The 24,222-nt window shown below is 43.4% G+C and overlaps 1 protein-coding gene across 5 annotated transcripts in view; it reads left to right on the top strand.

Moving 5' to 3' along the window:
- The first annotated feature begins 3,341 nt into the window (after positions 1–3,341).
- Positions 3,342–24,222, top strand: part of AHCTF1 (AT-hook containing transcription factor 1) — a 78,163-nt gene continuing 57,282 nt past the window's right edge. For 2 of the 5 annotated variants that reach the window (XM_042976626.1, XM_042976629.1), the window contains exons 1-5: positions 3,342–3,633; positions 6,574–6,673; positions 15,968–16,092; positions 17,902–18,155; positions 21,964–22,141. In XM_042976626.1, coding sequence (XP_042832560.1) covers positions 15,975–16,092; positions 17,902–18,155; positions 21,964–22,141 — 550 coding nt within the window. In that variant the 5' untranslated portion in view covers positions 3,342–3,633; positions 6,574–6,673; positions 15,968–15,974. Of the gene's footprint in view, positions 3,634–3,817; positions 4,017–6,049; positions 6,674–15,967; positions 16,093–17,901; positions 18,156–21,963; positions 22,142–24,222 lie in introns of those variants that run through there. The other 3 variants (XM_042976628.1, XM_007076948.3, XM_007076947.3) reach the window with 3 other exon arrangements.

Consider the following 24,222-nt stretch of genomic DNA (forward strand, 5'->3'; position numbering starts at 1 on the left):
CTTCTCCTTAATCTCTGCAACAGCCCCGCAAAGGAAGTGAGCAACATCATCCTTTCTCCCCAGATGAGAAAACAGGCTCAGAGAGCGAAGAAATTCAGTTAAAGTCATGTTGCCAGAGAGTAGCGAAAAGGATTAAAAACCCAAGTTTTTCTGGCTCCAAATGACCATAGTCTTTTCACTACACAATGCTTCCTCCAATAAGGGAAAGCTTTGAAGCTGCCTTTACTAAGGTCCATTCTGGGGAACACTAATGAGGCAAGATGATCCAGGAGGGAGCCTAGATGGAATCCACGGTCACGTAACTCCGGGAAATGCCAAGCACATTAAAGGCAGTAAAATACTACATGAAGGAAATGTGTGATTTTGTTTAATCAGCTTTTCCCCAAACTCATTTGACTACCAAGCCCAGATTGTTTTTTCCATTTAATACACCTTGTTTGAGGAAAGCATCCTCAAGACTTTTGACTAGAAAGCTAGGGCTTTTGGTGAATGTGCCAAGCTCTGCCTCTAGACTTCTTCCCAGCCTGCTCTTAACCTGCAGGTTAACCTCCAGCCCAGCCATCCCTGCTGCAGACTGGCATCCCCCATGGCCACATCCTTCTATCCTGGCCGTTTCTCCCATCTAATGGCGTTTTGTGAAAATACGAGTTTTTCATAAACATTCATTTATATAGACTTGAGTCAACCAGGAGATTGTTGTAGGAGGAAACCAAGGACCTCCCTTCAGTCAACAGGTTTTCACTCTGATTCCAACCCAAAGTTTCATGCATCTTCCTAGTTTACTACTCACTAAATGTGTGAGTGCCTTCACCCATTCATTATTCTACATTCTTAAAGTCCTAATTTAGCTTTACACCTCTAACAAGGTGAAACTACCAGTCAATAAAATAAGAAATAACCATGAAAAAAAAAATACATGTTATTAGTTCTTGAAGCTAACAAATAATTTGGCATATGCTTAGTTCAATGAAAAGAGGGAAAACGATTGAATGAGAGCTTTGAAGTGAAAATTCTGTTTTCAAATGAAATTAAAATAAACAACTAGCAGTTATAAGGGAAGCACTTAAAAAAATGTATAAGATTGGGGCACCCGGATGCCTCAGTCGGTTGAGCAATCGACTCTTGATTTAGGCTCAGATCATGATGTCACCGTTCATGGGTTCGAGCCCCGGATAGGGCTCTTCACTGTCAGCTCAGAGCCTGCTTGGGACTCTCTCCCTCTCTCTCTGCCCCTCCCCCCCCCAATAAACTTTAAAAAAGTAAGCCATCTCTCAAAAATAAATAAACATTAAAAAAATGTAAGGTACATTCTGCTTTCATGGTAGCTGGGTGACAGGGGTGGTGGATGGATGGACAGAGTTGGAGGCAGATAGGGAAACAGACATAAAATAATACAATTAGCATATTTTCAGTGCCAGTTCTTAATAATTCATGCGGGCTGACCCTGAAGGGAGACTCAGCCTAGGGAGAGAGAAAAAGGGACGAGGGAGAGAGAAAAAAGGCTCGAGCTGGGCCCTGAAGGATATTGAGGTTTAGACAGGCGGGGAGGCTGGGGGACAGTGAAAGGCAAAGATACGTTTGGGGGAGAGTCGATATGGGATCATACAGGGTTTTCTACCCTATGGAGGTGGAGGTGACTAGGGCTCCAGGAGATTGAGTCCAAGGTTCCTGGAGGTCTGTTATTAAGATTGTGTTTTCCTTGTAAATCATTAAGACAGTTACAAACCATAGCGGAGTTTCAAGCCCTACATGACTGTGATCTTTATCGGTCGACCATTTGTTCTTCTTTTGCTTCGTTCTTAGCGGTTACTGGTACCTGATGAATCCCCCCTCAAGGGGGTGGGTTGTGCCGTGTCAGGGCCCGCTTTGCCCTCAGTTTGCCTTTTGCTCCCATCAGAGTGAAGAAAGCATCCTCACAGCTACAGAGGGAAATCAGGAAGGACGGGTAGGATTGGTCCAGATTTTAGATAGCCATACAGAAACCATCCTGCTGGTAAGGACGGAAGGAAAGGTTAAAATCTGACTTAGGAAGTCCATTAAACTGCATAGTAAGTAGGAGGAGATAGATTTTTGAATTTTACAACTGGCAGGGCCCTTAGAGAAAAGCTAACAGATGTCTGTGTAACCCATCAGTCAATCCTCTAATCCAGTCCCCCTTACTCTACACATCTGATAACTGAAGCCCAGAGAGGTCACTCGATTTTCCTAACGTCACAAAGCTTCGGGAGCAGGAAACCATTGTTTAGAACTCCTGTCTTCCGACTACCAAGACGTTTAGTAAGTCATGAATGTAGGTGCCAAAGAAAGGAAGTGTAGGACAGGGGCAAGGCCCCGACACAGGCACATTTGCCAAAGGGGTGGTTTCTGTTTGAAAAAGTCTGTTTAAAATAATTAAGACAAACAACCAAAGACCCCTTTTAACTGCTCCGCCACAACTTAGCCCAGCACCTTTGCAAACAAATACGTGATGTTCAGAGGCTGCTGTCAGTAAAGACACCAAAATTACAGAAAAAAGGAAATTATATTTCTACAAGGCAGCATATCTCAAAAGACATACGGGAAAGAGTAACAGAAAAGGATAAACTTTCCTGATTAAAAAAAAGCGGCCTGCTAGGATCTTCCCTTTACGCCACGTTATGATCCTTTTATTGTTTACGATTAGGGACATACTAGGCATCTAATCGCTTGAAACGTGTTTGGGCACGAAAACCACCACAAGCTGAGGCGCCTCCCATGGGGGCAAAGACGGTCACGCGGCCGCTAGCAAGCGGGGCCACCTGCTAACGTGGCGACGACTCTCCCGCCACAGCGGCGCTCCCTCCCCCCGCCCGCGGGGCGGTGAGGAGGGCGGGTCCCGGCCGGCGCCGCGGACCGCGGGCAAAAAGACTACCACTCCCGACTCCGCGCGGGCCCGCGCGCCCGGCTGCCGCAGGCGTGTGGCGCGCAAGGCATGGCGGGACTCGTAGTTTCCATACACACACCCCCCGCCCCCGCCTCGACCCCCGACTCCGTCAGAGCTTTGGAGGCGGGGAGATCCCGTTTTATGTAAATGACCGGCCCTTCCCCAGCCGGCTTCCCTTTCCTCCCTTACCCTCCCCCCACCTCCTCCTCCGAGAGTTTGAAAATTCCCGCGGAGCAGGCGCCGAGGCCTCTACACTCGCGAGAACTCAGGCCTCCGCGCCGCCATCTCCTTCCCCCGCCGCCCTCCCTCCGCGCCCCGCGCCCCGGCACCCCGCCCCTGCCCCCTGCCCCCCCAACCCGGGTCCCGCCCCGCCCCTCCCCTCCCCTCCCGGGTATATAGGACTCGGTCGGTCGGCCCAGGGTAATGCTCAGAACAGGGCTGGCGGCGTCGGGGACGCGGAGTCGCGGGGAGGAGGACCCGGAACCGCCGCGGCGTTTGAGTCGCTGAACGGCGCGCCGGCCTGCAGCCGGCGGAGGCGCCCGCAGGGCTGTGGGGCTGCCGCGGCCGGCGAGGTCGCGGGCGGAGGCTGGAGGTTCGGTGCGGCGGCGGCGGCGAGCGCGCCCTGCCCGTGGCGGCGGCCGTGTCTCCCGGGAGATGCTGTGACGGCCCCGCGCGGGAGGAGCTCGCGCCCGGCCTCGCGCCCCCTGCACTCGGCCGTCCGCCCTGCGCAGGTAGGGGAAGGGCGGGAGGGGCCGGGCCGGCGCGCGAGGGCGGGTCCGCGCGGCCTGGGCCGCAGGGCCGCGGGCCTCCCCGCGCGCGGCCGGGGCGGCGGCCGGCGGGCGGACGCGGTTGGCGGCGGGGGGCGGTGCGTTCCGGGTCGGGGGGGGGGGCCTCCGGCAGCGGGTTACATAACCACCTCCCGGCAGAGCGGCGGCACATGGCGGCGGAGAGGCGTTGCGGGGTCCACCCCCCACGACTTCGCCGCCGGCGTCCCGCCCGCGCCGTTCTCCGGGGCGGTGGAGACCTTGGCCGGCCTGTCCCCGGCCGGGCCTGCGGGGCCGTGGGGCCGCTCCTGCGCCGGCGTGCGCTCCACATGCTCCTGGGCCTGGCTCGGGTGAGTGGGGGCGCGGGGAGTGGAAAAGTGCGGCGTGGAACCGCAGGACGTCTTGGAGCGGCTGTTAATCTGCCTTCCGTGTCCCCCCTGCCAACCTGAGGACCGTCACTTTGTTACTAGTTGACTTCTGCGGGGCGGTGGGGGCGGCGGTGTGTGTGCTCAGCGCCAGCGGGGTCCATGCTCGCTGTTACCTTTTTTCAAATTGGCAGTTTGAGAAGTGTTTGGAGGAACCCGGGTCCTTTAGGATAAAACCCAGGTCTCTCGGCAACTCTGAACTTCAGTTGATTCTCAAAATATGCTAAAGAACCAGCAGATTTTAAGAAGCTCTCGTGAGCTTTGACTGTCTGGGTCCGTGACCGGGGGATGTCAAGCCCAGCTCAAGTTAATGCCCGCGGGATGCTCTAAGTGCGTTAAACGCCACCGGAGAAGTCTGCGTTCTCTCCATCCTGTAATTTTTGACCCCTTGTTTTTCCCCACAACCTACTACCGAAGTGTTCCCAGGTCGCAAGTCGGCAATAATTAAAATACATTTAAAAAACATTGTTCTTGGGGGATAGACTCCTCTTGATTAAAGAGGAAATAAACATTGTCTTCTGACCATGAAGATGTTCAGGGACTCCTCATTTTTCTTGAGAAGGAAGACTGACTTCCCCAGGTTAGGTCAGCGGTCTCTAGAGTATACGTCTGTTCTGTCCAGACTCAACTGTGCTTCAGCTCTTCCAGAAAGCTCCCCCACTGCTGGGCCCATTTTCTTGGAAATGTATTTCTTGCTCTTTTGCTTGGAGCCTTGGGCGCGGTACCTGCTTTCTTTCAAGTTCTCAAATTTCACACCTTCCTCAGCTTAAATGCCATCTTTTCTAGGGACTTTTTCATTTCCCCTTCTCCCACATCATTTATCTTCTCTTGTAGCATTTATTTGTGTCTAATATTCTGTCCTTGATTATGTATCTCCTAGAACGCAACTCTTTGAGGTCAGGAAGCGGGTCATCTCTCTGCCCTTGCATTCCCTTCCCGGCACAACTTTTTAAAAGTGCTTGGAGCTTCAAAAATGTTTGAGTTAACTTTGAAAGAGCAGCCACTACAAGGCTGGGGATTTCAGAGTCCACTGGCAGCTTCTATGTGCATCATAATTCTTAGTCTTTACTGAAAAGAGCCAAAAAAAGTAAAAATGTATACAAAATGTTCTGTAGATGTTTGTTCAGTATATGTTACACTAGAATTACTGAATTTTTTGGTGGAATTCAGCTGCTTTCGAGCATATGTATGTTTTCTACAGAACTGATTTGTGGTATTCTGTTGCTAATAAAATCTTTCCTAGTAATTTTGTGAATTTTGTTTTGCTTCTTAATGTGGAGACAACATGTGTTTAAAAATACTTAAAAATAAGTTGGATCCAGTACTGGAACCCAATATTGAGCCTTTTCTTTTTAAAGTCATTTTTTTTTTTAAGTTTATTTTTATTTTGAGAGAGACAGAGACAGCGCAGGTGGAGGAGGGGCAGAGAGGGAGGCAGAGAATCCCAAGCTGGCTCAGCGCTGAGAGTGCAGGGCTCAAACGCACAAAACCATGAGATCATGACCTGAGCCGATACCAAGAGCTGGACGCTTAACCGACTGACCCACCCAGGTGCCCCGTGAGCTTTTTCTTTTTAATAGACTTCATTTTTTAGAGCCGTTTTTAGAGCCGTTCTGCTCACAGAATTGAGTGGTAGGTACAGGGAGTTCGGTACACTTTCCCCCATTAGCAACATCCCCCGCTAGCGTAGAACACTTGTTACCGTTGATGAACCCACATAGACACGTCATTGTCACCCAAGTCCATAGTTTGTATTAGGGTTCACTCTTGGTGGTGTGTGTTCTGTGGGTTTGGGACAGGTGTATAATGACATAGATCCACCATGCTAGGAGCATTCAGAGTAGTTTTTACTGTTCTAGAAATTCTGTGTGCTCTGCCTCGTCCTCTGCTCACTGCTAACCCCTGGTGACCACTGCTTTTTTTTTTTTTTTTTTTTTTTTTTTTTTACCGTCTCCATAGTTTTGCTTTTTCCAGAATTGTCATGTAGTTGGAATCATGCAGCGCAGTCTGAGCCCTTTCAGGTTGCCTTTTTTCACTTAGTAAGAATTCATTTGCGTTTCCTCCATGTCCTTTCATGGCTTGATAGCTCATTTCTTTTTCCAAGTTTTAGTTGTTTGGTTTTTAAGTAATCTCTGTGCCCAATGCGGGGCTCCCAACTCAGGACCCTGAGATCAAGAGTTGCATGCTCTACTAACCGAGCCAGCAAGGCACCGTGCTCATTTCTTTTTAGTACTGAACAAATTTCATTGTCTAGATGTTCCACCATTTAGTCAACCCTTCATTCATTCTGAAGGACATTCAAAAGGACACCTTAGTCCTTAGTCCTCATACCTGTGAGGAAAGCTGTTTTAACACCTTTGTGTCGTCTCTTGTGTGGACATAAGTTTTCACCTCCTTTGAGTAAATGCCAAGAAGTATGATGGCTGGATCGTATGGTAAGAATATGTTTAGTTCTGAAAGAAACTGCCAAATTATCTTCCAGAGTGGCCGTTTCCACCAGCGGTGAAGGAGAGTTCCCGTTGCTCCACACCCTCACCAGCATTTGGTGGTGTCAGTGTTCCGGATTTGGGCCCTTCTAAAAGGTGTGCGGTGGTATCTCATTGTTTCAATACGCATTTCTCTGATGACATATGCTGTGGAGCTTCTTTTCATGTGTTTGCTATCCGCGTATCTTCATTAGTGAAGTGTCTGGTAAGGCCTTTGGCCTTTTTAAAAAAATTTTTTGTTCTTGTAAGGTTTGTTTATTTTTGAGAGAGAGCGAGTGAGCGCGCACAGGCGAGCAGGGGAGGGGCAGAGAGAGGGAGACACAGAATCTGAACAGGCTCCAGGCTCTGAGCCGGCAGCACAGAGCTCTGTGGGGCTCGAACTCACAAACTGAGATCAGGACCTGAGCTGAAGTCAGACGCTTAACTGAGCCACAGGTGCCTCTGGCCATTTTTTTAATTGGGTTGTTTTCCTGTTGGTTTTTCAGAATATTGAGTTTTTAAAAATTGATTTTATTGTTCAACATGTCTATTTCTGTTCCCTGCTAGTATCTGGCTGTCCTAACTCACCGTGTTTTAGATCTGTTAGTTGCAAGGCATTGTGACTGTCTGGAATTCACAGGAACAAGATATGCTTTTTGACGTGTAGGAATTCATATGATGATGGGGAAGACCGGTAAACATAAGTAATGAATTTCAAAAATAATATTTATGATTGCTTACCTAAAGGTGGAAAGGAGCGAGCTCAGAGATCCGATTAAGTGGGAAAGGATGGGTCTATCCAGACCACGCTGGGAATTTAGTGTTTGAGTGGTGGACAGGGTCTTGGCAGATGGAGATGGAAAGGGTACAGCATAAAAGAGGGAAAGTACAAGGCTGTAGCAAACTGATGATGGTTTGGGGAGGCAACACTAAAGATAGTCTGGGGCTGCCAGCTTGTAGAGGACTTTCATTGCCTGAGGCTGAGGCTGTCGGTTTTTTTTTTTTTTTAATTAAAAAAAAATTTTTTTTAATCTTTATTTATTTTTGAGAGACAGAGTGTGAGTAGGGGAGAAGCAGAGAGAGAGGGAGACACGGAATGCGAAGCAGGCTCCAGGCTCCAAGCTGTCAGCACAGAGCTGGACACGGGGCTCAAACTCACGAACTGTGAGGTCATGACCTGAGCCGAAGTCTGACGCTCAGCCGCCTGAGCCACCCAGGAGCCCCGAGGCTGTTGGTTTTTGTATACGTAGTAGGGAATCATTGGAGGCTTTGGAGAAGGGAGTGACATAACCCATCTGTGCTTTATCAAAAAGATGAACAATATCTTTAGCTCATTGGCAGCCAGCACCACGTCATGCTCTGCCTACCTGGCCCTTGAGAAGGTGTTTAAACTTTCTAAATTCCCTTTCAGAGGCTGCCAGTGCTGGCATGTCACGAAGGCCGGGATTCTACTTAATCTTGTACGATACTGAGCTTGGCGGCTGAATGTGTGTTTGTGAACATGCATGTCTATATGGGATGTTCTTTCTAATCGTATAATTTTTAGAAGTTCTCTTCACTGTGCTTAAAATGTTAAAGTTCACACTAAATTTGGGATTCGAAAGGGCTTGCTTGAAACCAGTTTTTCCCCTGTAGATTCAAAGGCTAACTTGTAGGGGCGCCTGGGTGGCGCAGTCGGTTAAGCGTCCGACTTCAGCCAGGTCACGATCTCGCGGTCCGTGAGTTCGAGCCCCGCGTCGGGCTCTGGGCTGATGGCTCGGAGCCTGGAGCCTGTTTCCGATTCTGTGTCTCCCTCTCTCTCTGCCCCTCCCCCGTTCATGCTTTGTCTCTCTCTGTCCCAAAAATAAATAAAAAACATTGAAAAAAAAAAAAAGGCTAACTTGTAAATTTGAACAACTTTCTCTTTCATTCACTGAACACCTTTTCGAACTCCTTCACATCGGGCACTATGATAAGCTAAGAGTTGGAGAGAGAAGTAAGTATTCACCTTTTCTAGAAGCTTGGGTGTGACATGAAGACCGTATAGAAGTGCAGCATTGCATGCACCAGTGAGTGGTAGAACTTGGACTTAAAGCCATTCTAATTCAAAGTTCCTGCCTTTTCTAGTACTCTGCATGGAACCTGTGATTATCGTTCACCTTGCTACTTCTCCTTGAGAAGCACCTTGAGAGCTTTGAGAAATTCTTTTCACTCTTGAGACAGGCATCAGTGTAGGGTGGAAGTTTGAGAACCCTGCTCTAATTCCGGACTAAAGGCTTAAATTCCTGTAGGTAGGTAGAAGCTAAGTGTAGTTAACTTGCAGGACCAAGAAGTGGATTTTAATTGTTACCTTAACCCTGAGAAACAATTGAATAAAGAGGGGACATGGTGAGATGAAGATAGAAAAAGACTTAGGAGGAAGCTAGGATTTCAGCATTTCATTTTTGTGCATTTTAGCATATGGTAAGCATTTAGTCTCGGTTGAATGAATTAAGGAATAGATTCAGAATCGATAAACTGATTATCCCTTGAGTGTGGGGGGTTAAATAGGATCACTAAAGAAGTTAGCACCTTCAAGAATTCAAAGTTCTAGAGTCTTCACATTTAATTTCAAGTTTCTAAGGATAACACTAACCTAACATTGTTATACTGTTAACCTTTTGTGGAAATTTCTGGGCCGTAGGACAGATCTACAGTGTATTTGGGATTGCTGTAAAGGAGCACCTGTTGGGTGTGCTTGGATGTATGGTGTTGAAGTGGCTGTAGGCTGTCTTGTTACCAGCCTGAGTTGAAAGGCGTTCGGTTAGAGCAAAAGTGGCAGAGCTTTGGAGAAGTATGGCTGCACCCTGGATGTACCTTTACAGAAATCTGTCCGCATTATGCACTTGTGACTGGGCCCAGCAGAGAGAACATCACAGATCAATTTGAGAGAAGTACTTTTACAGAAAAGCTGGACCGCGAGTGTGCCTGAGAACCGGTGTGGCAGGCCTCTCCCCATGAAGACCAACACAACCTCACCACCCCCACCCCCTCACGCTCCACCCCCGTGTGCCACGTCTACTGACAAGAGTGTTGCAAAGCTTCAGCTCTGGTGGAAACAGCATCAGGTCTCTCTTCGCAGGCAGACCAGAGTGGACCCTAGATGAAACTCGCCACAGTGTGACCAAGGTCCAAACACTCCCCACTCAGGCGAGGAGAAATTCTGCAGAGGACTGATTTGAGAGAGCAGCCAAAACACAGCAGCCAAGTGCACACAGCATACACCAGAGACGCTTCCTGAAGTGCCAGGCCTTGGATAGTATATGACCTCTTCTTAGGATAGGCATTACTCTAAGGAGCGGTGTGTTAGGCTTTCCTAACAGAGAAGAAGACAGAGCCCTAAGACAAAATGTCAAGATGGAGGAATTCATCTCAAAAGAAAGCAAGAAAAGGTCATGGCCAGGGATCTGATCGAAACAGATACAAGCAATATGCCTGATCCAGAATTTAAAACAATCTCAAGGATACTAGCTGGGCTTGAGAAAAGCATAGGAGACACCAGGGAGTCCCTTACCCCAGAGATAAAAGGTGTAAAAACTAGTCAGGCTGAAATAAAAAATATTGTAACAAAGATGTGAAACCAATTGGATGTGATGGAAGAAGATGAAGAATGAATCGGTGATACAGAAGATACAATTATGGAAAGTAAGCTGAAAAGAAGAGGGAAAGAAAAAATATTGGATCACGAATGTAGACTTAGGGAACTCAGTGACTCCATAAAGCATAATAACATTCGTATCATAGAAGTCTCAGAAGAATACAGGGAAAAGGGGGCAAAGGTTTATTTGAAGAAATCATTGCTGAAAACTTAAGTAATCTGGAGAAGGAAATATATCCAAATCCAGGAGGCACAGAGAACTCCCAATAAGATCAACAAAAGCAGGTCAACAACAAGACATATCACAGTTAAATTTGCACAATGAGATAAAGAAGAAAATTTATTTTTGTCATAAGTGAAATAGTTCCGTCTCTGGTCTCTCACTTTTGTTAATCTATTTCTTTATGTTGGTAGTTTTTTTGTTTTTTGTTTTTTGTTTTTAATTCTTAGCAACCAGCTTTTGATTTCACTTCTTTTTCTTTTTATTATTATGATTTTTCTGTTTCATTAAATTCAACTCTTTTATTCCTTCTGCTGATGCTGGGTTTAATTTGTTCCTATTTGTCTAGTTTCTAAAGGTGGAAGCTTAGGTTACTGATCTGAAATCTTACAGAGGTTTGGTGCTATCACTTTCCCTCTAAGTACTGCTTTATACTGCATCACACAAATTTTGATACGTCATGTTTTCATTTTCATTCAGTTCAAAGTACTTTCATTTCCCTTTTGATCTCTTTGATCCATGGCTCATTTAGAAGTGTGTTATTTAGTATCCAGATATTTGTAAATTTTCCAGATGTTTTACTGCTTTTTAGTTTCCTTGTGAGCAGAGGAAAGGCTTTGTATGATTTGAATCCTTTTAAATTTGAGATTTTAGGCTCAGGATATAGTCTATCTTGGTAAGTCATTTGTGTGCGTTTGAAAAGAGTGTGTAGTCTTTTGTTCTTGGGTAGAATCATCTATAAAAATCAATCAGGTTGGCCAGATGTGTTTAGGTCTTTTGTGTCCTTACTGCTCTTCTGTTTAGTTGTTCTATCACTTGTGGAGAGAGACGTGATGAAATCTCCAATTACAGCTGTGGGTTTTTATGTTTCTCCTTTCAGCTCCTAGTTTTTGCCTTATTTATTTTGAAGCTCTATTCAATATAAATGTTCAGGATTGTTAATGTTCACTTGGTGAGTTAAACACTGTATCATAATGAAATGAACCTTTTTATCCCTGGTAATATTCTTTGCTCTGAATTCTACTTTGATATTCATATATGGCTGTTCTACCCTTTTTTTTTTTTTTTTAATTTTTTTTTCAACGTTTTTTATTTATTTTTGGGACAGAGAGAGACAGAGCATGAACGGGGGAGGGGCAGAGAGAGAGGGAGACACAGAATCGGAAACAGGCTCCAGGCTCCGAGCCATCAGCCCAGAGCCTGACGCGGGGCTCGAACTCACGGACCGTGAGATCGTGACCTGGCTGAAGTCGGACACTTAACCGACTGTGCCACCCAGGCGCCCCTACCCTTTTTTTTTTTTTTTAATCAGTGGTAGCGTGATCTAGCTTCCATTTTTACTTTCAACCTAGCTAGCCTTTTTACTTAAACTCTTGCTTTAAAAAAAAAAAAAATTCAATCTGACAGTCTGCTTTTTAATTGGAACGTTAAAGTCATTTCATTAATGTGGATGTAATATGGCTAGGTTTAAATCTACCATCTTCCAATTTTTTTTTTGTCCCATCTGTTCTTTCATTTTCCCTCTTTTTGTGCCATCTGTTGGATTAAGTTTTTATGGTGATATTTTATCTCTTTCATTGGTAAATTAGCGATGTAGTTCAGTGCATGTGTGTGTTCAGTGGTTGTTCAAAGGTTTACTGTGTACATCTTTAAATTATTGCCGTCTACCTTCAAACAGCATTAGAGCATTTGACATACAGTATAAGAACTTTGTAACTGTGCTTCCATTTCTCCTCTCAAAGCCTTGTGTTATTGTCATTTGTTTAACTTGTAAATATGTTATAAATTACATATATTACTGTCATTTTTGCTTCAAATAGATAATTGTCTTCTAAGGAGATAATTGCCAGTTTTTGGTGGTCTGTATTCTTTTGTGTAGATCTAGATTTCCATTTGGTATCATTTTCTTTCGTCCTGAAGGAATTTCTTTAACATTCCTTGTAGTGCAGATCTACTTTATTTTACCTTTTTTTTTTAAATGTATTTTCAAGTTAGCTAACATACAGTGTAGTCTTGGCTTCAGGAATAGATGCCAGTGATTCATGACTTGTATATAACACTCAGTGCTCATCCCAACAAGTGCCTTCCTTAATGCCCATCACCTTTCCTCTCCCACCCCCATCAACCCTCATTTTGTTTTCTGTATTTAAGTGATGTTTTCACTGGATGTAGAATTCTAGCCTGACAGCTTTTTTTTTTCAGTTCCATTGTTTTCTTTCAGTTATTGTTCCATTGTCTTCTGGCTTGCATCATTTTCCACAAGAAGTCTCCTGTCATTATTACCTTTTTCCTCTTTGCAGTGTGACACTTTTAAGATTTTGTCCCTTGATGAGGATGTATTGGGGGGGAGTTTCTTCGTGTTTCTGGTGCTTGAGGTTTAGCGACCTTTTTGATGGTGGGTTTATAGTTTTCATCAAATTTGGAAAATGTTGGCCGATAGTTTTGAAATATGCCTATTCTCTCTTTTTGGAGATTGCTTTTGCATATATTAGGGTACTTAATATTGTCCCACAGCCCACTGATGCTCTGTTCTTGCCCTTTCTGCCCCAGCCTTTTTTCTCTTGGTGCTTCATTTTAGATCATTTCTATTGTGGATGTTTACATTCAGTAATACTTTCTGTGTCTGTCTATGAATCTCTTTCAGCATATTTCTCATCTCTAGAAGTTTGACTTAGTCTTTTTAAATATCTTCTGAGTCTGAGTCTTTCCTTGATGTGCTTATGCTTTCCTCTGTCTTCTTGGACATGGGGATTATAGCTAGAATAACTGATTTCGAGTCCTCATCTGGTAATTCCAACTTCTGTGTCACTTCCTGGTCTGTTTCTATTGGTTAGGCCCCCGCCCCCCCTTATTATAGGTCATATTTTCCTACTTCTTTTGCATGCCTGACAATTTTTGACTGGCTGCCAGATACTGTGAATTTCACTTTGAGTACTGAATATTTTTTTGCATTCCTTTATATATTCTTGAGGCTTCCTTGTTCTAGGGTGCAGCTTAGTTATTTGGAAACAGTTTGATTCTTTTGAGGCTTGCTTTTGTTTATACAGGACCAGAATGAGTATTAGACAAGGGCTAATTTTACCCCGCCCCCACTGAAGCAATCAACACCATTCCAAGTACTCTACTCAGTCCTCATGTATTATAAGGCTTTTCCATTCTGGAGCTATTCCTGGCCTTCTGTAAGCTTTAGGGATTGTTTCCCTTCTGTTTTTCCAGTGATCCATTCCTTGGCCTCTGGTGGTTTCCTTACATGCTTACGCTGATCATATAAAGATTCAGGGAACCCACTGCAGATATCTGCATCTCTTTGCATCTCAGATCTTTTATCGGATCACCATTCTACCTGAAGCCTTCTATAGATAATCTTTTCAAACTCTCGTTAAGGGAGAGTTTATTTGTGGTGAACTCTGTTTTTCTAAAAACGTGTTTCATATCTAATGATAACTTCAGTGATCTATAATTATATGTTGACAGCTATTTTTGCTTAGAATTTTGAAGATATTCCAGACTTCTGGCTTTCACTGTTGTTGAAAAGTCATTTCTTTTTATTTATTCTGTATAGGATTCACTGGTCCTCCTGATTCCAAAGAATTGGTGTGTCCAAGTCTGAGAAGTATCTTTCAGAATATTGCTTCTACCTTATCATTTAATGTTATATTCTGAGGGATTTGGAATAAACATATGTTGGCCCTTCTCCCTCTCTCGTTTCTAACTTTTTTAAGACTTTATTTTTAAGTAATCTCTACCCAATTGGGGGCTCAAACTCCCAGTCCCAAGATCAGGAGTTGGATGCTTCACCGACTGAGCCAGCCAGGCGCCCGTCTTGGCTATAACTTCCAACTGCTCATTTCTTTTTCTCTGTCTTAGGTTCTGCAAGAGTTTTGGGGCTCTCTTTCTCTTTCTAGTATGCGATGTTACTTATTTTTTGATTTGGTTTTTGTTGACTTTAGGTACAAAAGGACTATTTGCTGAGTGGATATGAAAAAGAATATTTGTAAGTTACAAAGAATCTTGGTGCAGTGAATACGTGTCTGCTCACCGTGGGGTTTTAGAGAAAGAACATTACTTTGGAGTCCTTGCGTTCCCGTCCCTTTCCCTCTTAAACTACTGTTGGGTTTTTGTGTTTATGGTTTCCTTGTTTTATTCATAGTTTTGCTATACATGTTTGTATTCTTAGGTATTATTTTGCTTAGTTTCACAGCCTTTTAAACTCTATGTAAATGTAATCATTCTGCGTGTATTTTCTCCTTTTATTGTTTAGTGTCGTACTCTGGCGTTTTTCCATCTTGTTGCATATGCCACAGTTCTTATAACTCCATTGAGGTTTTTTCTCCGTTGAGTTCTCAATTTTACTTAATTTTTTATTCCATAAGTTCTCTAGTTTTTGTCAAATCTGCTTGACTACTTTTCATTATTTTTGTGAAGTTTCTTCCTCATTAGCAAGCTAGAACTTTGATTTCTTTAAACCTATTAAACGTAATTTCTGTTCTCTGATCGTTTTCAACATCTGAAGCTGATTCTGCTGGCTGTTGATCATGGTATCCTTGTTACAGTTTGTTATTTGACAGTGAGCTCATTTTCTTGGAATTTCATCTTTGAGAATTCTTTGAGATTCTGGAGACTGTTTGGTGGTTTCTGTGGATTGTGTGGAGCATTACCAACCTGAGAAAAATTTATAAGAAATCCTTCCCTGGGTGTTTTCAGATAACGTAGCTTGAATTCTGGCCACCAATTTGTGTGAAGGGAAATTTTCTGAATAGAGACTCACAGTCATGGTCAAAACGGGCAGCATTATTGCTCCCGTCTTACACACTGGGTGCTTTTCTCGCTGGCCTTGGTGCCGATGATACAGCCTGTGGAGTTCAGTGGGGGGGGCTCTTAGCTTGCCTTGGCTCTGCCAGCCCTTGGCTTTACCTTCTGCCTCCGTGGATCTCAAGAGTCTCAGAAGAAGATCACAGTCACCGGCAGTGGATTTGGTAGCTAATTTCCAAAATTCCTGCTGTCTCTTCGTGTTTGACGTTGCCGATTTCATTCAACAAGTGGTATTTTAACCATTATTTTTGGTCGTTGACAATAGAAGGGTCATTCCAGCAATCTGATCTTCTATACGTTGGAAGTGAAAGATAATTTTCAGTTTTTTTTCTATCCAGTTAAAGATCTGTCCCAAACTCAATTCCTGAGATTATTGTGTATTTGGACTCTTTTTGGGGACTTTCTCCCCCTTTCCCGTAGCAGTAGTTTTTGTAAAATTCATCAGCTTTTCCTGTTTGTGTGTGAAGTGTTCTTTCAGAGTAAGTCAGGCAATAAGATTAATTGCACAGAACCAGGCTTCAAACAGTCTGGGGAATCATGTATATCCTTAGGCCATCTGGCTTAATAAATCTTCACTCCAAAAGCCGTTGGGAAACATTTTATTAGGAGGGAGTACCTCAGACCCAGAAGCACATAAAATGTGTTTTATGATCAGATTTTAGTTTTAGTTTATTTACTCTCGTGTGGTGGCTGTTTCTTTTTTTCTTCTGGCTTAGGCATATTGTAGTACGAATATAATGTTATCTCTTACAAATACTTACAGTGAAAGCATGCGCGGCCTAACAGCACAGGTGACGGCTCTCCTGCGCTTGCCAGAGGTGACCGTGCAAGCCTTTGCGGAAGATGGAGTGACGTCAGAATGTGTGCTTCATGGCAAGCTCACTCCAGGTAAAATAACGTTACTGAAAATTTACTGATGTGATTGATTTGTAAGAGAATAATAAGCACGTATTGTAATTTCCTTTAACGTGGGAGAAAACCGCGACACCCAGTTGTAGTCGTCTTACGTAAACATCTAGCAGCTACAGCTGCATGTGTAATAACACCCGAATACTCGAGAACACATTTCCGGTGAACCTTGGGTGGGTTTTTCCTTATTAAAAATGCTGTGCGTTTTTTATCTCTACACTACGTATATGCTATATCTTTTAGTATTGAATGTTTAATATCGAGTGTTCATATTTAGAAGGCAGAAATAATACACAGCTGTTATTTCTTTATAATCAGTAAGTTTTATTGGTGATGAATTTGGATTAGAATCTGAATAGTCTTAGAGTAGAAAAATCTGATTGTAGGGCCCCGAGTAGTATCCAGAAAGTCTTACTTATTAATTCCATTAACTTGAACAAGATATTAATAGATAGTTTTGGTCATATAATAGAGCAGAAAACCATACCGGAGTAGCCATCAAATTGTGGATTTCAGTCTAGCGAAAGATGCTGCAGGCGCCTTTTCTGAAAATGAATTTCACAGCCATCCATCCTGGCGGGTAGACAGTAAGACATATGGGTCACGTGGCTATTTACAGTGCCAACCTCTTGAATATTGACATTAGTGACGGTACTTACTGTCGTGCCAGGCACTGTAACAACTTCAACTGAGATATTAGACTCTTCTAAGTAGACACTCTTCTGTGCAGCTAAGAATCCAATAGGTTAAGTCACCTGCTCCCAGTTGGGCTGATAGCAAGTGGTGAAAATTATCTCTGAATCCATGTGTTCTGGGTGCCCGTTGTGCCACGCTATTTCCTTAAACGGTAGAGGCTCCCGTAGCTGTAACCTGGCTTATCCAGCTGTGTACTTGGATGCGTGGTAGACCTCACAGATTTACAAGTTACCATTGACCCAGCTGCTCAAGGGAAAATTCGAGTCTGTTCTTGATTCTTGTTTTACTTCCTCCCCATATCTTCATCAGCAAGCACAGCCTTTTAGTCCTGTCTCTAAGATGAATCTCTAGTCAGTCCATTTTTTTTCATTCACGGTCGCCGACCAGGCATAGGGTGTCGTCTCCGCACCTGTGTCCTGTGCTCCTTCTTGTCCCTTTTCTGCTTAGCAGCGAGGGTAACATTTGAAAACAGGAATCAGATAGGTTAAAAAGCTCCGATTACTTTACATTGTGTACATGATAAGATCCAAACATGGCTGGTGAGGGGTTCAGAAGGGCTTCTGGCATTTCCTATTGTTATACTAGTTATGTCTTGTCTTCTCAGTTAGATTTTGAACTCTTCGGGGATAGACTCATGGGTTACGTTGTATGAGCCTCGGAGCGCCTCGTTTAACTCTTGAGGTATAACGTATTGAAAGTGTGAGCTGTGGAGTTAGGCTTGTGATGCACTTCTGGCCGCGGTATTTGTAGCCATATGGCTGGGGACACGTTAGTTAACCGTGTGAAAGTTCAGGTGCTTTTTCTCTGTATTGGGGTGTGACAAGGACTAAATGAGATGGTCTGTTTTAGCATATAGCGTGGTGCCTTTACCCAAATGTTCACTTTATCATTGAGATAATAGTTGTCTAATATATTTTACTCATCTTTGGACCACTGTGTTCTATAAATGGTTAGATTTCACTTTAGAGATAATGCGTCAAGTTATACATAATGAGCTACGTGTCATGTGTGTAAAACATCTAACTTCTGTCTAGTTATGCAGTGTACCTCGAAATAAGCAATGTTTTTGCTGTTTTCTTCTTCTTCTTCTAGGGAGAAACGCACTTGCTTGCCTGGCTTGTGGTCCACAACTTGAGGTAGTAAACTTTCTCACAGGAGCACGGTTGTCTGCATATCGATTCAATGGAGTGAGTCAGCAGCCTCCTGTCGTCCTGGCTATGAAGGAGTTCTCCTGGCAGAAGAGAACCGGGTTGTTAATCGGACTAGAGGAAGCAGAAGGGAGTGTTCTCTGCCTTTATGACCTTGGTGTGTCCAGAGTGGTTAAAGCCGTTGTTCTTCCTGGAAGGGTAGGTACTGTTTTTTGTTTTTAATAATTTTTTTTTTTTTTAACGCTAATTTATTATTGAGAGACAGAGCATGAGCATAGGAGGGGCAGAGAGAGGGGGAGACACACAGTCCAAAGCAGGCTCCAGGCTCTGAGCTGTCAGCACAGAGCCCAGTGCGGGGCTCGAGTTCACAAACCGTGAGATCATGACCTGAGCCGAAGTCAGACGCTTAACCGACTGAGCCACCCAGGAGCCCCGGGTAGGTACTGCTTAAGATTCATGAGCATTCTGCTTTCAGAACTAAGCCCCTGCTGGTCACACAGGTGTGTTCGCTTTGTGAAAATTCATTGAGCTATACATTTTTATAATTCATTTACTTTTGTGGAATCGTTGTTTTTCATTAAAAGTTCAAAATACAGAGGTTAAAGGCAGTATGTTATCGAAAGAACATTAATTTCTTGGGGCGCCTGGGGGGCTCAGTCGGTGGGGCGTCCGACTTCGCCTCAGGTCATGATCTCACGGTTCGTGGGTTCGAGCCCCGCGTCGGGCTCTGTGCTGACAGCTCAGAGCGTGAAGCCTGCTTCGGATTCTGTCTCCCTCGCTCTGCCCTTCTCCTGCTCACGTCCTGCCTCTCTCTCAAAAATAAATAAATATTAAAAAAAAAATTTAATAATGCTGTGGACTAGATGTCTAGATTATCATGGAGCCATTCAGTAATTTATGCAATTACTTCATGCAATAATACAAAAATTGATAATAATATAAATTCCAACATTTGAGGTATTCTTTTAAATTTCCCCTGACTACTCAATATATGTCATTCATTTACTTTTTTATCAATAATAAAAATTAAATTTCTCTACAAAAAAAAAAATTTAAGAAAGAACGTTAAGTTCTTTTCGATAACAAGTAACAAATAGAACTTTTTATACTTGGTTAGAAAATTGCAAAGTGAAAATAGGGATGACCTAGTTGTTCTGATGCTCTTTTGTATGAAGAGGGTCATCTGTGTCTTGTCGTCTTCACTTGTGTTTTATGAGGACACTGGAAGTTTATATTAAAATATTCATTACTATAGTGTTTTTTCGGTTTGTTTTTTCTTTTTAATTTGAGACTGTAGCCTTGGAGCAGTGGGGGAAATATGTCTTTACTGTTGTTTAAGAGTTGAATGTTTGTTGTTGTTTTTTTAAGAGTCAAATGATATTTAAATAATGGATTCATTTAAAAAAATTTTGGGGGGCACCTGGGTGGCCCAGTCGGTTAAGCGTCCGACTTCGGCTCAGTTCATGATCTCGCGATTCCTGAGTTCGAGCCCTGCCTCGGGCTCTGTGCTGACAGCTCGGAGCCTGGAGCCTGCTTCGGATTCTGGGTCTCCCTCTCTCTCTCTCTCTCTGCCCCTCCCTTGCTTACGCACTCTCGCACTGTCTGTTTCTCTGTCTCAAGAATAAATACTAAAAGAAAAATAAAAATAAATTTTTTTTTTAACATTTATTCATTTTTGACAGAATGTGAGCAGGGGAGGGGCAGAGAGAGGGAGACACAGACTCCGAAGCAGGCTCCAGGCTCCGAGCTGTCAACACAGAGCCCGAGGCGGGGCTCGAACTCACAGACAGGGAGATCGTGACCTGAGCCGAAGTCAGTCCCTTAACTGAATGACCCAGGCGCCCCTAGAATAGAATTTTTAAAGTTAAAAGGGAGGTAAATGTCAAAATACTATGTTTTCACAGTTTGAGGAAACTGATGCAGTGGGCAGTGTTGGGGTCTGAAGTGGTCATAGCCTGGTATCTTAAATGTACTTACTTGCCAGTGTTGATTTTAAAGTCAGAATTAATTTAGCAGTTTATTGAGTGCTTACTGTCAGTCAAGCTGTGTCCTAAATTTTGGAGATAAATAGAACTTGGTCTATGCTGTTGAAAAAGCTAGTCATCTAGTGGGAAAAGACAGGTAATAAGATTACAGCCTAAATCCAGTAAGTATTTTGTTTGATAAACTCAAGCACACGGAACATGGAAACACCCGGATGATTTCTGCTTATAGAGGTTGGACATTTTAGGCAAAGAGACCAGCACGTAAAAAGTCCTAGTATGTGGAACATTTAGGAACTGGGCTTATTTAGAATGGCTGCGGGAGGGGACAGAGGAGGTGGGGTCTAGGAATGGTGAGGGTTGAGAGAGTGAATGGACGTGTTGCAGTTAGTGACCTCCACCTGAAGTCTTTGGTGAAGTCATTTTAAGTGCAAAGCAGAACTCTAGTATCAAAAGCTCGTTGGATCGGAGTAGTTCAGGTAGCTGATGATAAGGAACCGGACAGGGAAATGACCGTGGACGTGGAGAGGACGGCACAGAAGTAGAGTACACTCAGGAGGTAACACGGACCGGCCCTGCCGATCACTTGGATGAGAGCACTTGAGAAGGAACAAGCAGTGGGTAGGTTCCTGGTGGCTCCCTTGTGTGGATGCTTGGTGTCCCATAGAAGAGGGAATACAGAAGGGAAAGATTGGGAGGGGAGTGATAGATACCTTCAGAAGCATTTGGTCAACTAGTTGATTTGGGGCCAGGGCACAGTATCCCCTCTTAAATTTGTTTGCTTTTAAGTGTCTCATTTTAAAATTAATTAAGGTACCATTATCAGTTAATTCACATGGTATTTGTATGAGGAATGCAAACTGAGTTGGATTTCTTGACCGTTCTGAGAGGATTGAAGAGACTGGGCTTTAGTATTTGTCGACATTATTACCAGAAGTTAGACGAGAAAGACAATCCGTGAAATCACAGCTTTCAGAGTTAGAAACTCTGTAGAATGTTCTGTATACCAATGAGCTATAGACAGCCAGGCTTTTTCTGTAATAATAAGTTACAGCCTGAAACAAACTTTTCACTCTGACATGAATGCATAACCCATTGATAGTAAATTTCCTCTTTTCTTTCTAGGACATTCATCAGTGTTACAATAGAAATCACTAAGTACTCAGTTTTCATATGTCATACCCAATTTTTGTGAATTAATAGGAAACTGAAAGGAAGTGAACTAGCAAATAAAATACAGACTATTAGGTACAGACATTTAAAATTTGACCATGAGGGGCACCTGGGCAGCTCAGTCAGTCGAGTGTCTGACTTCGGCTCAGGTCATGATCTCACGGTTCGTGCGTTCGAGCCCTGCTCGCTCAGAGTCTGGAGTCTGCTTCAGATTCTGTGTCCCTCTCTCACTCTGTCCCTCCCCTGCTCACGTTCTATCTCTTCTCTCTCTCTCAAGAATAAATAAACATTAAAAAATGTTTAAAAAAATAAATAAAAATAAAGGTTAGACCTCTTCAGGCTTTAAGGCATAAACAGGACTTTTATTTTTAAAGAGTAAACCCGTAAATTTTTCTTGATCAAGATTTCTTTTTACTCTTCCTCAGGAGAACAGGCTATATGATGAAGGAGTAGCTGGTTGACAGTTTTAAAGAGAAAAATCTAGGTTGGAGTTTAAATAACCCAAGTTAAACTTTCTAGGCTTCAGGGTGCTTCATCTTTAACAGGTACAATTATGCAGAATCCAATATCCAGGGTTACCGTGAGTGTTACGTGAACCAGTTAGTACAAGGCCTGGCGTGTAAGTTTTCATAAACGTCGACTATTATTCCAGCTGTACATTTTATATGGTGAAATGATGGTGTCATTTCTATTGTACCTGGAGTTTTCATTATGTTACTCAGATCCACAAGTCAAATACAAATTTATAATTCTCTGTTAGAAAATGTTTAAATCTATTATAGCTAGTAACCTGCTCCAACCTCCAGATTTTTCTGTTGTTTCATTGTATTTTTTCACTTTCTGCTTCCAAGGTAACTGCCATCGAGCCTGTTATTAACCACGGTGGAGCCAGCGCGAGCACTCAGCATTTGCACCCCGGCCTGCGGTGGCTCTTCGGTGTGGCGGCTGTGGTGACGGACGTCGGACGGGTCCTCCTCATTGACTTGTGTTTGGATGACTCGTGCGGCCAGAATGAAGTGGATGCGTCAGGTAATTATTTGGAACCTCGGACTGAGCGCCTGCATATTCTGATGCAACGGACCGGTTTTCCTTTTTCTTTTTTGTTTTTAATGTTTATTTACTTTTGAGAGAGAGAGGGACAGAGTGCCAGCGGGGGAGGTGCAGAGAGAGAAGGAGACACAGAATACAAGGCAGGCTCCAGGCTCCGAGCTGTCAGCACAGGACCCGACGCAGGGCTCGAACCCACGAACCGCGAGATCAGGACCTGAGCCGAAGTCGGAAGCTTCGGACCCAGGCACCCCTCACGGACCGGTTTTTCTTAAACAGTGAAAAATATTTATATAGAAGCTTCTGTGTACCTTTGTTTCTTTCACGGCTTGGACCTATTGTATTAGTGTTTTGGGGCACTGTGGAGACTTTTGCGTGAGTTACTCTGTTTATTGGTGAGGTACTAAAGTAGGTCTTGAAAGAGATTGAGGTCCAGATTTGCTTTAGATACACACTTGAACAATAGGTGTTATTACGTACACGCCAGGAGGAGGGCTGAAGGTATAGAATCTTGATTGTTATCAGACAGTATAAAATTATCCAGTGTGTCGGATCTAGCACACTGTTTTTGGCACACTGATTACGTGTCTGCGGTAAGACCAAGGCAGAAATAAAGCGATATAATAGGAAATAACACGGTAATTGAAGGTTTTCTTTCACAGAATGACATCCTAAAATAGAATTAATGCTACTCAGATTTTTAAAAAGTGAGGAGAGACAATTTTTCTCCTTTAATACTAATGTTTTTCTTTTATAAATCTCTTCTTTATCAAGTGCTTTCAGTTTTTTTATTTTTTTATTTTTTTAATGTTTATTTATTTTTGAGAGAGGAAGAGAGACAAAGCATGAGTGGGGAAGGGGCAGAGAGAGAGACACACACAGAATCCAAAGCAGGCACCAGGCTCTGGGATGAGAGCAGAGAGCCTGATGCGGGGCTCGAACCCACAAACTGTGAGATCATGACCTAAGCCTAAGTTGGACGCTTGACCGACCGAGCCACCCAGGCACCCCTCTTTGTCTTTTTCTGGGGCTTTTATAAGATTGGTTTATGCAGGGAGGAGAGCTAATCTAAAAGCCTTTTAAAAATGTATGTATTATAAAGTTTCATGAAAGGACCATTTAATCTTGAGAACATTCTTGATTTTTAAAGCAGTCCTGTATTAGGGCAGATCTCTATCTATGGATCAGCTAAGAAAGATACAAACGATCATTTTTTTTTTTTTTAACTTTTTTTAATGTTTTATTTATTTTTCTGAGAGAGAGAGACAGAGCATGAGGCAGTGAGGGGCAGAGTGAGTGAAGGACATAGAATCCAAAGCAGGCTCCAGGCTCTGAGCTGTCAGCACAGCGCCCAATGCAAGGCTCAAACCCACAAGCCGCGAGATCATGACCTGAGCCGAGGTCAGATGCTTAACCAACTCAGCCACCCAGGTGCCCCGAGGTCTAATCTTCTTTAAAAGGACTTACTACTACAAACGATCATTGTTTTATCCCAATTTATAATGAGCATAACTAATAAAAATTGTCAGTGTGTAGTAAAACTGATTGTAACTGCAAGTAGTAAAAATTATATTTAACCAGAAATTTAAAAGCCAAATCAGATTTCTGAACATTTTAAATTTTACCAATTTATGTAGTATGACTTAAAAATACTTGATTTGGCAGAAATAATGGCTACATGTACACTTAAAAAAAATAACCCTGGGGGTGCCTGGGTGGCTCGGTTGGTTAAGCATCCAACTTCAGCTCAGGTCATGATCTCATGGTTCATGAGTTCAAGCCCCACATCGGGCTCTGTGCTGACAGCTCAGAGCTTGGAGCCTGCTTCAGATTCATTCATTCTCTCTCTCTCTCTCTCTCTCTCTCTCTCTCTCTCTCTCTCTGCCCCTACCCTGCTTGCACTCTGTCTCTCTCTCTCAAAAATAAATAAACATTAAAAAATTTAAAAACCTCACAATGATAAAAACTGTATCTGTAATTTTGATATGTACAAAGATCTGATAAACTCTGGGTAAAGTTAATGAAAAGAATTGACTCGCAGAAATCATAGTAACTGAAAGTGA

The sequence above is a fragment of the Panthera tigris genome, chromosome F3 (genome assembly GCF_018350195.1).
Source record: "Panthera tigris isolate Pti1 chromosome F3, P.tigris_Pti1_mat1.1, whole genome shotgun sequence".
Lineage (NCBI taxonomy): Eukaryota > Metazoa > Chordata > Mammalia > Carnivora > Felidae > Panthera > Panthera tigris.